The 14,172-nt window shown below is 37.8% G+C and overlaps 2 protein-coding genes across 4 annotated transcripts in view; both read right to left on the bottom strand.

Annotated features, from left to right (window-relative positions):
* The window catches only part of LOC114290267 (telomerase reverse transcriptase), a 33,555-nt gene extending 32,395 nt beyond the window's left edge, over positions 1–1,160 (bottom strand). The window contains exons 1-2 of one of the 3 annotated variants that reach the window (XM_082910427.1): positions 659–1,160; positions 454–570 (exon numbers count right to left, since the gene is read on the bottom strand). The gene's annotated coding sequence lies outside the window, so the exon portion shown is untranslated. The remainder of the gene's footprint in view (positions 1–453; positions 571–658) is intronic. The other 2 variants (XM_082910425.1, XM_082910431.1) reach the window with 2 other exon arrangements.
* Positions 1,161–1,188: 28 nt separating this feature from the next.
* LOC145813036 (putative E3 ubiquitin-protein ligase LIN) lies at positions 1,189–7,479 on the bottom strand. Its single transcript, XM_082908296.1, is given in 6 exon segments — positions 1,189–1,503; positions 2,337–2,594; positions 2,967–3,111; positions 3,222–3,471; positions 6,030–6,498; positions 6,501–7,479. Coding segments are annotated over 6 exon segments (1,737 nt in total). The 5' UTR covers positions 6,801–7,479.
* Between the last annotated feature and the right edge of the window lie 6,693 nt (positions 7,480–14,172).

The following is a 14,172-nucleotide window of genomic DNA, read 5'->3' as shown; positions in this document are numbered from 1 at the left end:
ATTTCACTAAGTTATAGTGTAGTAGTGAGACTTCCAATCACCAAATGTATATACAAAGCCATCTACATGGGGAATGCATAGAACAACAACTGAATTGTTTATATACATGTGAATTGTTTATGTACATGTGTTATACTTGTATTCAGTTCTTTAAATCACGAGATATATATAAATACATGCACTGTCTATAAAATTCAAAACCTGTTTAGAATTCTAGGATCCACACATAAGCCACTATATTTAAAAAACTGAAACCATGGAAAGTACGATCCATGAAAAATACTAGTTGTGTTTGAATCTAGTATTGGGGGAGGGATTTAAGGAGGAAAAGGAAACGAGGAGAGGGAAATGAAAACGAAATATAAGCTAAAATTTTGTCACTTTTCCCTTTTCTCCACAAATCCCTCTCCAAATTCAAGACCCAAACACAGCCTAACAGATTGGCTCATTTACCTTTATTGTTCCATCTGAATGGCCAGAAAATATCTTGTTTTTGAAGCAAACTACTGACAGCACTTTTCCATTTACATTGCAATCTTCTTGAACTATTTCTTAATGATTCCACAGGTCCTGGTGCCAAAGAAGAACAGAATATTGCCTGAAGCTAATTCCAATTTTCCGAGATAAGACAGAATAGAATAAAGTACAAGAAACTTACAGCACTGGAGTCACTCCCTTCTGAGAAAACTTTCAGCATATCAAATGCCATTGTAGAGGATTTCTTGAGCTGTCTCAGACCCGTTAAGATATCCTTCCTGTGGGAAGTAACTTCACCCATCCCCTTTGCAAGACACAATGCCAAGTACAAGAACTACGTTCTTTTCACAAAATAGATTCCCAAGAAAGATGTAGGCAGACATACATAATTATGACCAAATAGACTCAAAATGTACAATCTGTTTAAGCTTATCAGCATGTGCCGTAAGGGCACGCGTTAACAAAATCTATATATATATATATTATGCAGATATCACTTTGATTATATAGAAGCAGCGATTGCCATAATTGTTTTCTTTTCACATTTTTTCCCCCTACTAATGAACGTCTTACATACTGATTTTGCTCCTTCAGAATAGATACTTTAGCCCATTTCTACAATTATTTACCTTTTTGGATATAACTCAAGTTTTGCAATAACTATCTTGCAATAAAATTATGGAGCAAACTTTTTACTAATTCCATAAATTGTTACGCACCAGCATCACAGATGAAGCTGTTCAGAGCGAGCATGGAAAGGACTTTATCTTCTTTGTCCTTTGCAGACTTGAATATTGATAAAAAGCGCTTGAGCAAGCATACACGAGCTGTTCCTCGTACGCCTGTGTCTGGAAGGACATTGAGCATTTGTAAAAGCCACGTGGCTGACACAAAGCATGCTGAACATAACTCTGCATATCTACTCTTTAAGCCTACTGCTAAAGCCTCAAACACCAGACCAGATTCATGGCTGACAAGAGCAAATGCCAATTTTCTTTCCCACTCCTCAGCAGCCTTCTCTTCCTCCTATAGATAGAATTTAAAATTTTAAGTAAGTCATTCCTAATAAGCTACAAATTAAAATGTCAACTACTCACAATAAGGTGTGGATCCCATCACAGGAGTATGGAGCTCACCCCACATTGTGAGTAATTGGTAATTTAGTTTGTAGTTTATTAGGGATCACATTTTTTATTTTATGTTTGAAAAGACACGTAGTTTAGCAAATATAAACAACAAAAATGTAACAATAAACAATAGGGCATAACTATTTTAGCTTGCTTTAACTATGGGATGTTGTCAGTTTTCCCTCCTTAACGAAAAATTGCTACAATTTACCCCCTTGATCTTTGATTTGTTTCAATCTCATCTTTTTATTTTCTTATGAAAGAGGACGGAAATGACATGTGAGCTGCCCGTACCAATTTTATGACCATAATACTCATTAGAGAACTGATTTATTTACGTATATGTGAGAGATATGTATATATCTTCTCCTCTCCTATGAAGAAATGTGAGAGAAAATATATGCACACATATGGGAAAATCTATACATCTGTCTCACATATATGTATGTAAAGCACCTACTAAATGAATATTTTCTTGTAAAATTGGTATGTACAGCTCCCATGCCACTTTTTCATTCTCTTTTCATAATGACGTGTTAGCAAAAGTTTGAGATTGAAACAAATCAGAAGATTACAAGGGCAAAATGTAGTAATTTTTGGTTGAAGGGGGTAAATTAACAACGGCCCATAGTTGACAGGGTAAAGTGTAATTTGCCCTAAACATTAAGAGAAACAAAAAATAAGGTATCTATGAAGATTACAAAGATTATAACAATAAACAAATGAGCGAACCAAATTTCCTGGAATGTCTCCTGATATGTTCCTAAACTGCTCCTTTCTCGTTAAAGATTTGTAACTTTTGTCAAGTCCTGCACGTTTAAGGAGAAAGATCTGGGCAATGGGCTTTCCAGAAGCAGAGAACCGCCCTTGGAGGGCCAAAATTGTCTCAGCAGCTGCTATTTGAGTGGCAGGGAAGTCTGAATTTCTTAGGCATGAAATAAGGGTATCTATTGCCTCTTCTCGGTATATGCTCATCTTCCTTGGCTCCTCCTACAAAATGAAAAAGTACTAATTAAAATACTGTTAGAAGCCATTTTATCAGAGAGAGAGAGAGAGAGAACGGAACAAAATTTCGTTTCTTTTCTATTGCAACAGTTGAAATGTTCCCGTTTTCTAGAAAACCAAAATGAAACATTAATGAATTACTGAAATTCCAGTGTTTCTACTGAAACATGCTGAAACGCACCAAAACACTACGAAACAATTAGTTGTTTCTAAACATTTAAAATGTTTTCTATTCCCTTTTTTCCCCTTTCCCTTATGTTTCTGAAACATTTCAGAAATGTTTCTATTTCCAAGCTAACCAAAACAACATATGGAAAAGAAATTTTGATCACTGGGGAGGGAGAGAAAATTTCAAACCAAAATGTCAAGCTGGAGGAGGAGGCCAGCTACGATAGGACATTGATCCTGGAGGGCTGTCTGTAGATACATGAGGAGTGTGTGCATTGTACTATAAGTTCCTTCATCCTTTATGATATGGAGGATCTGCTCATTAAACGTTGTTCTGAAAAAAAAAAAAATTGCATTGTTAATTGAGTCTAAAATTATTGAAGATATACAAATATGAAAAGCCATAGATGAGGATGGAAAAACACTGAGCAAAACAAAAAGTACCTATTCAGCTTAACTAATTCAGAAAAAAATCGAACTATCTCAAAGCGCTCACTATCATTTGCGCCCATGAAGCTCTCCAAAACAGGGCCCAACTCAGTCTTATCTGCAATGTCATTCCTGCACTTGCCTTCCGTTAGCATGCACCTCAATAAGATACCAACCGCAGTGATCCTCTCCTCTACCCCATCGGATTGCAAGCTCGTGACAAAACTTTCAATTGCCTTTGTCGTAATAGCCCTCCTCACAATTTCTGTCACGACCCAAACCCGTCCCTATGGGTTAAGGCCATAACCGGCCAGTAATCACGAGATTACCTACGGCCTCAAACCAAATAAGATAAGACTCATCAGAGTAAAAGGGGCCAAACGGAAGCAAATTTAAAACTTTGTCCATAGAGCTGTGCCTATATGCACATCGTAACATTCCATACGTACATATGTTAATAACTCACAACAAAAAGTGTAATGACATAAGATTCTATACAGACAGGATCATCCAAACTAAGTCAACCTATGAAAACTATATACAGATGTATTCAAAACTTCGCCAACCTGACAAAATGTAAATATATAACAAAAGGGCGAAGACGGGTCTCGTGCGTGAGACACAAGGGCTGACTCTCTCAAAACCTTACTTGCTCCATACAGACTTCACTGAGGCTGGGTTTGGACTTCTCTTGGCTCACCTACAAACACATGAATGAGCGTGAGCGAAAGCCCAGTGAATAATATCAAATCAAATACAGAAGTTACATAACCATGTAGAACAACATATTCCAAACGGCCTTAGGCCCAATTCTTATTTCTATTTAACAGATATATAACTATACGAAATTCAAATCAAGTGACCGTAGTTCCAAACATTCTGGCCTTTGGTCCATTCAAATTTCCATTCATGTCAAAACGGCCTTCGGCCCGTTCATTTACGTCAAAACGGCCTTCGGGCCGTTCATTTACGTCAAAACAGCATTCGGGCCATACATTCATGTCAAAACGACCTTAGGTCCATTCATATATGTCAAAACGACCTTCGGTCCACTCATTTCTATCAAAACGACCTTCGGTCCATTCATTTCTGTCAAAACGGCCTTCGGCTACTCATTCATGTCAAAACGACCTTCGGTCCACTCATTTCTATCAGAACGACCTTTGGTCCATTTATGTTTATCAGAATGACCTTTGGTCCATTTATGTTTATCAGAACGACCTTTGGTTCATTTATCTATTCATGTCAGACTTTTGTCTAGAATCCCAATTAGCCACTCATACAGCTTATAAGGGAGTAAACCATTGGACATTTACAAGTATTCAAACATCGATATTACTCACAGTGATCGGCTTGTGAATTTGCCCTGGAGCTTGACCCTACACATTTTATGAACACAAAAAGGATCACTAACAGTTCAATCCGTTCTTTAATTCACATATTCCTCTTTAGGCTTTATCTTTATCTCATCAATTCATTTACGATGCTTAACACATGCCTAAGAGTGCTTACAAGTGAAAGAGAACGGAAAGTAGAATACAGAATGCAAAAAAAAAAAAAAGAATTTCAGAAAACAGGGTTCTCGCTCGAGCGTCAACTTCCCCGCTCGAGCGGACCCTTAAGGCCTGCAAAAGTACTGGTTGCATGAAAATTACGCTCGAGCGTGGAGTACAGCGCTCGAGCGGAAGGCCTGTCTACAAAGCTCCCCGCTCGAGCGTGCAATATCCCGCTCGAGCGGACACCAATCCTGCAAAAAGTGCTAGGAGCACGATTTTCCCGCTCGAGCGGCCATTACCCCACTCGAGCGGGCATCAAAATTCTGGACAACCCAAATTGTGTTCTTGAGCTCCCATTCGAATTCCCAGCCACACTACTTGCATGCAATGGCCCAAATCTCAAATTAATCATGCTAACATGACACCAATGCAAGATTACAACATTAGGAAGCTCATTTTCTTGATTTATCTACATGCATGTCTCAAAACATGTCAAACTCAACATCAACATAACAAATTCATGCATTCAAGCTCATATATTCTCAAATTGTACATGCATGTGATCTATTAGCCACATTCCCAACTTAGATGGCACAAATGATGAGTATAACATGAGTTTCAATTGAAATTGTACATGGATTATACATTCTCATGCTCAAACATGCAAATTCAAGGTACTTACTTACATGCATGCACATAATGGCCTTCAATTCAACCAAACCAATTCATTTTCCTCATGACTAAACTAAATCATGTTCTTGACCATTATTCCAACTTGAATTTACAAAATTTCAACTTAATACCTATGAATTCACTTACCAAGGAGCTTTAATCTCCCCAATTTAGCAATACTTGAGCTAAATCTCCAAAAGGTCCAAGTCTTGAACCACAAATGCACAATTCTCTCCTCTCTCTCTCCACAGCCGGCTCTCTCTCTCTCTTTCTTAGAGAGTTGGTCAGCCCAAAATGAAGATAAGGAGGAGGGAAGTTGAGTGTATAGCCCTTTCCATAATTTCCCACTAGCTCAATTTAATAATAACAAATAATTGGGCACCAAATCACCAATTTAATCAACTTAATTTGGTCAGAATCAATTTTTCAATTAAACTTCACCGTAGGCTCTAGAAATAATGCCAATCACAATGGCGCAATCAATTTTGGATCTTGTGGCCGATAAGGCCCTCAATTTAATTTCCGAAGTGGATTATTCAAATAGATATTCCTACGGTGAACAGATAAAACTTCAAAATCACATATATTCACATAATGGCACCTAAAATCAGGCTAAACACATAATCATACTCAAATTAAGGACCAATTAGCATACTACGAAACAGGGGTATCACAATTTCACTAATTTCCTGAGCACTTCCAAGTATTTGGCCCAACAAAATCACTGCTGCTGTTTTTGGCTTCATACACATTTTGAGCGTATCATCTTCTTTATTTCTAATAACTGTCAAAAGGGTCTCCACCATTTCCATCTCAATGAGGCTCGTGGAGGAGGGTCTTAGCAAGTAAATCAACACAACAGATTCAAACAAACCCTTCTTGAAAAGATCAACAACACATTCCACATCAGAATCCACTGTGGTTAGTGTCTGGATCACAGTGTGGTCTCTTGATCCAAGCTCGGACAAGAGGAAAACTGTCGCGGTCAAGACTTGGAGATCCACAGAATTGAGAAGGATCTCTACAAACCCATTAATAACCGGAGGTTTCGAGAGCATAGTTTGAATCTCGACTTCCATTTTTGATTCCTGCCAGAACCGCTCAATTCATAGCACCGCCCCGCCATTTCTGACTCTTTTAAAATTTCTGACATACAAAGGTTTGTAATGGCTTGTCGCAGCTCACTAACCGTGCCATCAATGTTAGGAGAAATCAAATGCGTCATTGAGTTCAAAAATGGCTCTCTTTCTGCTTGTGAGTTTTCAGTTTTGACGGGAACTGAATTGGGATTCTGTTCTTGCCAACTCGCTATGAGACGTTTAAGTACATAATTTGTTTTAGGCAGTTGAGTGTTGGGAAGCTTTTGGCGCGTAATTGGGCACGTACAATTTCCCCTATCAAGCCATTCTTGGAGACACAGGATCATGAAATACGTGACTTGACTAGTTATGGGACATCATACTAAGTCTTTAGGCGGCGTGCGTTTTCCTCCACTTGGTGGGTTATCAATTTCAGCCATGAGAAGAACCAGAGAACTGATATCAAGAAAAATCCAAATATAACACAGCACAGAAGACATAATGTAATGTTGATGCTGCGGAAATGGGCTGCTTTGGATTTTGGGACTGGTTCTGTCTAGATTCAAACAATGCCAATTTTTCGTTCTTTTCTATAAGCCATATTGACAACTCATTCACTAAAATAAATTGCATAGTTTTATCAGTCCACGACTGTTATGTTTCTACTTTCTAGTTAATATCGATTACCTCTATTTCGGCTTTAGAATCCAAAGAAGAATTATTACTCCAATGATCATCAGAAGAAGACTCAAGTTCAGAATCAGAATCAGAATCAGAATCATCGTTTGGCAATGTTTTGATTTCCTCGAAGATCTCTGGCTTGAAATTGTCAAACTGAATTCAGAGAAGCTGTTGGTTGACCTGAAAGTCATTATTCTTTCTGGTAAACAAAAGATTGAAGATAGGCAAATCAGTACAATATTACAGCACATAAAAGTATAAGAGAGAAGTTGAGAAGAAAAATGTTACGGATGAGAAAAGGTCAAATAGCAGATTAAGGATTCATGTCTTCAAGGAGTTTTTGTATAATAAATCCAGTGAACATATCAGTAAATGATTAGCTCACGGAAAATAAAAATTACAATTAGGATTGCTTAAAGGTTACACATTTATTTTAGGCCCGTTCATTTGGAGTGTTAGAGGGGACTAGGATTGGCAGTAACGTGGGATCATTAATATTTTATTTATTTTGAGAGATGGAATGTGATTGATAGTGAAATTCGGATTATGACGGGCTTTTAAGGAGATTCAGATGGATCTCTAGGACTTGTTATTAGAAAAATATTCTGGCGGATTAGAAATTTTTTATTTATTTTATTTTTTACATGTCCGGTATTTTTTTTTGAACATTAATGTTTTGTATTTTTTATTAAGTAAAAATCATTATTTTATTATTTTTATTCTTTTTTTGAATTTATTTTATTTTATTTTTATTTTTTTACATGTTGGACATTTTTTTAAAAACATTAATGTTTAATGTTTTTTTGTATTTTTTTATTTGTTTTATTATTTTATATAAAAATAATTTAACAATCCCTACACTAACAACTATCATCAAAACAAACATAATTTTACTTAATCCCCTCACTATCAATCCTCTCACTATTAATCCCCTCCATTCTACCTCTGAAAACAAACGGGGCTTAATGTGTACAATGGTATAATTTATCTTTGGTAGAGAAACACAAAAAGAATTTAATCATATACACAAATTTAAATAAATTTTGTTTGGATGATTAACAATTCATATATTTCTTGTATGGGAAGCAAATATTCTTCGTGCCTGTACACCTTGAGACCAAGCTCTGTGCTACACCGAATGGAGTCGTACGGCTTGAAAACACAACAATGGTGAGCTACCCCACGGGTGTGTCACCGGAAAACTCCTCCGACGGTCAAGTGGATAACCTTCGAAAGAAGAAGAAAAGTAAGGAGAGTTTAGTGTAAGGAATTGCATACCTTGTGCATGAAGGCCTTGCTCGCCCATTCTGTGATATGTAGATGTACTATCCTCTCTTTGTCTTACTGCGAAAGGTTTCGAAAAGCAGTTGCGGTTGCCATAACGGTTGTGGTGATGCGATTGCGGTTGCGGTTGCAAGTTGTAAAAGCCGTAGAGTAACGGTTGTAGTAACAGAAGCTGTGGATTTTTTCATTTTTGGCACAATTTGAAAAAAACTTAACAATACGCATATTTTTTTTTTCAAAATCACATTTATTAGGGTTTAAAATAGATTTTGATAAATTTTATTAGTTTTTAAGTATGTTCTAATATATTTCATATTTTTAAACCACTATAAAAAGAGTTATTTACATTTTATTTCAATAATTAATGACTTTAAGAATAATTGATTTTAAGTGTCTATAAAATTATTTTTGACCAAAATAAATGTTTATAATTAAATATTAAATGAAATGATTATAAAAATAAATACAACCATGGTTTATATATTTTTTATTTTATATGCTAATATAATGAAATAAAAACTAAAAAATAAATTATAAAGAAAAAAAAACCATAAAAGGTTTTTTCTTTAGGCTTAGATCAGTTGAGTATTTATTTATTTATTTTTTTGTAATGTTTTTTATTTTAAAAAGAAGCTATTCAGTATATTGTAACGGTGTGTAGCGGGCCGTTACAGCCGTTACAATATCGCTACAGCTGTTATGTAATACCAAAACAGCCGTTATACATATGAATTTCCGTCACACCACAAAAGCAGGTGTAACGGATAGCGCTTACCTTACCACCGCAACCGTTACATAACACCGCTTTTTGAAACCTTGCACGTGTGCGCGTCAATATTACCAAACAGTATTAACTAAACATCCAAACGGTGTTAATGTGTACTATTGGCAGGTTCACCTCCCAGCATTTCAATTGAGCCACATAGCACATGCCCGCTGAGCTATCCTTGGCCGTTCACATGCTAGCTCTGTCTAACCCCGATTAACCTTTAGGGAAAAGCTAACTTTGGTTGGTCTGGGCTTGAAGCGCCAAACTAGCTCGGCTTATTACCTTTAGCCCGGTCAAGCACCATTCGCTTGTCAAGGCAAATCCCGCCTACCTTTGAAGCGCAGTTGAAGTACTTAGCCCGGTTGAGGGCAAGACCACCACTTAACCTTGCTCGGCTTGCTACTTCAACCCGGTTAGACGCCATTCACTCATCAAGGCAAATCCCACTTGACTCCGAAGCACGATTGAAGTACTTAGCCCGGCTGAGGGCAAGACCATCACTTAACCTTGCTCAGCTCATGTCCCAAGCCTTCCAACTAGCCCGGCCCAACATCATGGCCCCAAGCTAATTCAGCAGAGTCATCATTCCTCCTAGCTCGGTCCAAGCCCGATTTTGCTCGGTCCATTTGTTCAGCACAAATCCCCCTCTCATTCCTCATTTAACACAGCAGTGATGATTAACAATTCATATATGCGCAAATACTAATTGTTTATCAAGCGGGCAAGACCATCACTTAACCTTGCTTGGCTCATGTTCCAAGCCTTCCAACCAGCCCGGCCCAACATCATAGCCCCAAGCTAATTTGGCAACGTCATCATTCCTCCTAGCTTGGTCCAAGCCCGATTTTGCTCAGTCCATTTGTTCAGCACAAATCCCCCTCTCATTCCTCATGTAACACAGTAGTGATGATTAACAATTCATATATGCACAAATACTGATTGTTTATCAAGCGGGCCAAATTCAAAAGGATCTAAACAACTACAAGGATCCAATGTATTTACTTATGTCATAAAAATATTTCAATATACTTTTTCATGCTTATGACTTATGCATTAATATATTATGCCAATTAATATTCATAATATATGCCAAATGGTGACCTGCTGATGAAAAAATCCAAAAAGGCAGTGCTCTCCAACGCTTGCTGGCATCAGCTAAATTCTTTACTTTTTACGACTGTCTAGCCTAGAAGGACAAGTATTTTTTTTTTTTAAAACAAAAATTCTAAAAAAATGCACTAAACCAACAAAAGTCCTTTTTTTTTTTGGGTGGAGTTTTTTAATTTTAATTTTTTCTTTTTTACATTTTGGGTCTGTCTAGTCTAGTGAGACTTAAAAATAAAAAGGTTTTAAAAAAATTAACCCAAAAAAATAAATAAAAATTGCTAAACCGAAAGCAAAACATGTGAATAGCAGTACTTTAAAATAATAATTTTTCAATAGCCTAAAGCAAATACAGACAATATGAACTCGTATCATCTTGAGGGAAACAAGGTACTTTAATGCATTGGGGAAATGAAACTTTAATTAGAAAAACAAATCAATAGTATAATAAAACTATAAACAACAACAACAACCCGCGTCATGTCAGAGAATTCTATGAAATCTCTGTTGAAAAGCTAGAACTGGTAATAACTACATGATGTTATGGCCTATGGAGATAATTTTAAAAATGACAATATGAACTAATTGCAAATTGAAATTTTCCAAATTTAAGCCACTAAAAAAGATCTTTCTTATTGAACAATTTAGGCTTGAGTTTTGAATATTGGACAATAAGTATGATATCGCTGTTACGTAACATGAATTTTAGACTTTCAATACTATTATTCATTGTCCAATATCGAATGATATATGACCGTATCTACATATTCCGATAATGTTATTTAAATCCATGATTTAGGTGATAAATCATATAAACAAAAAATTTGAAAAAAAAATATACAAACTAGAAGAAAATATAAAGAGCATTACATTATACCATTAATTTTTCAATCAAGATTCTTCCACTTTGATTTCCTCATCTTTGCAAACATTCTGATTTATCACATTTTTCAATCTTTTTGATAATTATCCAATTTCGATTTCTGTTTTTCAAAACCTCTTTGAGGTAACCCAATTCTCGTCAAGAACCTCCTCATAATCTCTCTCACTCTTTCAACTCCAAAGTTTGATCTCCACTACAACCTCGTGCACGAAACAAACCACTGAATTTTGGAAGATGACAAGATTTTCGAGGTATGATCACTGAATCAGTGAAGAAGAGGAAGAAGATGAAAAAAGAAGCAATTCGTCGAACACAACAGGTGCAATTGCTGATCTTGAAAAAGAAGGGTCAATGTAGAATACTTCAAAGAAGCTAAGGGCAGCATCAACAGTAGGATGATGAGAGAGAGAGAGAGAGAAAGAAAATGGGTTTTCTGGAAACATATTTTTTGTTGCAATTTTTTAATTCATTTTTTTAAAAATTGAGTTTTTTATTTTAGTAAATTTTTTTAATACTTTAAATAATTTTTTTAGATATATCTAACAAGTAAAATATTTATAAAAAAATATTTTAAAAAATCAATAAATACATAAGAATATGAAAATGTATTGAATTTTTTATTATTATATATTTTTGGTATTTAGTGAATTTTTTAAAAAAAATTTCTACAAATATTATACTTTTTAATTTTATTTATATTAAGTGTATCTAAAAAGTTAAAAAAATGTTTAAAATGGATTTGTTTGGAAAGTTGGTTATTTTAATTGACTTTGTGGGGGGCGAATTTTGGGAGTCGTAAAGAGGCCGAATAGTTGAACTTGGAGAGTCGAAATATATATAGCACTCGGCCCCGTCTCGCACGTTCAAATCCTACCCTGTTCGGCCAAATAGCCGGTTGAGCAAGGGGCCGAGTGAAAAGCGGTTTGCTACAAAAGAAGCCGAATGACGAATTGAAAGTGGGCTCAATCCCGAGGCCCAAGAAAGAAAAGATATAAATAGAAGAACATCAGCTAGAAAGAGTTATGTGAGAATCAATATGCTTAACTTAAAATACATGTAATCCAGAGAGAGTAGAGACTAACTTGTCTGTCGGAGTGTTAATTCCGGCACCCCCGACCGGAGTGTTTATTTCTTTTCAGGTGACAATCTGAGGATCGCGAGCGTTCCCCAGGATCTGAAGAGTATTTCCAAACCACTTCTCCACAATTGACGCCGTTTGTGGGAATACTCAAATACATCCATGGCGGGCGTAACGGAAGACCCTCCGATAGTCACTAACGAAACCATACAGAGAGGCGACCTCACTCCAACAAACATGCTTGGACCAGAGACTATCGCCGCAAGACGCGCGTTGAACTTCACCTCACCCTCGACTTTAGCGCATGAGACAATGCAAGCGATCATGGAACAAGCAAAGCAAAACGAACAGAGATTGGAGAACATGATCGCTGAGAACGAACGTCTCCGTCAGGATTTGGCCTTGGAAGTGGCGAGGTCCAAACAAGCTGTACGCTAAGATCCGGAACGACCTCTGAGGGCAGGTGGTCGACGACCTCGAGCCCGACAACAAGACAGTGATAGCGACTCCGACTCATTATCCCCGGAGCCCAAGAAGAAGGGGCGACCCGAAACTACCAGTTCCTCTGAAGAAAGTCCACGTGTAAGGCATAAGTGAAGAAGAAACACTTCAGACGAAGAAAACCAGCACGATCCCTTTGTATGACGGATTGGAATGGCAGTGCTACCTAAGAAATTCAAAGCACCGTCATTCACCTTGTACGACGGTAATTTAGGCCCTACCGATCACATCCGCCATTACAAGCAAGCCATGACGCTGCATGTAGAGGACGAGGCTCTCATGTGCAGAATATTTCTGAGTAGTCTGCGACCACTGGCTGTCTGGTGGTATTATAAACTGGAGCCGGCTTCGATCAAGAGCTTCCACCAACTCCAAAAATCCTTCAAGGCAAGGTTTATCACTAATGAGGTTCGACCAAAGCAAGCCGATTCCCTCTGGGCAATGCAGATTCAACCGGGGGAAACCCTTCGTGCGTATTCGGCGCGGTATTGGGAGTGCTTTAATCTGGTAGATGATGCTTGCAATGACTCTATGGCCATTACTGCCTTCAAGATGGGGCTGCATCACAACAGTGCCCTCCACAGCTCTTTGACCAGACGGCCCCTCAAAACAGTCTGGTCGTTGATAAAGAAAGTTAAGGAATACTGTAAAGTGGAAGATGACGCCTTGCGAGTTAGAGCCGAAAATGTGACCAACAAGATGGCTCCTTCTGAAATTACTCAGCCATTAAATTCTGTACCACCTCAGAGCCTTGAACCGCAACATCGGGCTAAACGAGATAAGAGACGGGATTCTCGCCGATCAAGCGACCAATGCTCCCACCGAGCAAATGAACAATTGCAAATCGATAGCAGGCGCACAAGGCGCGCCGACAAGAAATATACGGAGTTGTCAGAGCCGATCAGCGCGGTCATGTCCAAAATCCAACATCTTCCGTTCTTCAAATGGCCGTCGAAAATGGAAGCACATCGGAAGTTATGTATTACAAGACATTCACCAAACTCGGCTTCTCCGAATCGGATCTCTCTCCGACTCTTTATCCACTATTCGGCTTTAACGCCAATCCAGAATACCAGTTGAAGAAAATCACACTACCCGTTCGAGCGGGCTCCCGAACAGTGGATGTGGAGTTCTTAGTCGTCAAACTTCCATCGCCGTATAATCTCATCATGGGGCGAACTTGGCTACATACTATGCAGGTCGTGCCACGAACCTATCATCAGTTACTACGCTTCCCGACAGAACACGGCATTGAGCAAATCTATGGCTCCCAGAAGTCGGCACAAGCATGCTATCTCCTTGCCAGAAAGACGCCAAAGGATTTGCAAGTGAATTCTATCGAGGTACTGGATCGGGAGCGCCTCGACGATGTTAGGCGGCTCCTAGGTGAAAAGGCCATGAAAACCCTAGATCGAGTTG

Source organism: Camellia sinensis, chromosome 15, assembly GCF_055761805.1.
Source record: "Camellia sinensis isolate YWXY chromosome 15, ASM5576180v1, whole genome shotgun sequence".
Classification (NCBI taxonomy): Eukaryota; Viridiplantae; Streptophyta; class Magnoliopsida; order Ericales; family Theaceae; genus Camellia; species Camellia sinensis.
Note: the sequence above shows the minus strand (reverse complement) of the source record. Positions and strands in the feature narration are given on the sequence as shown.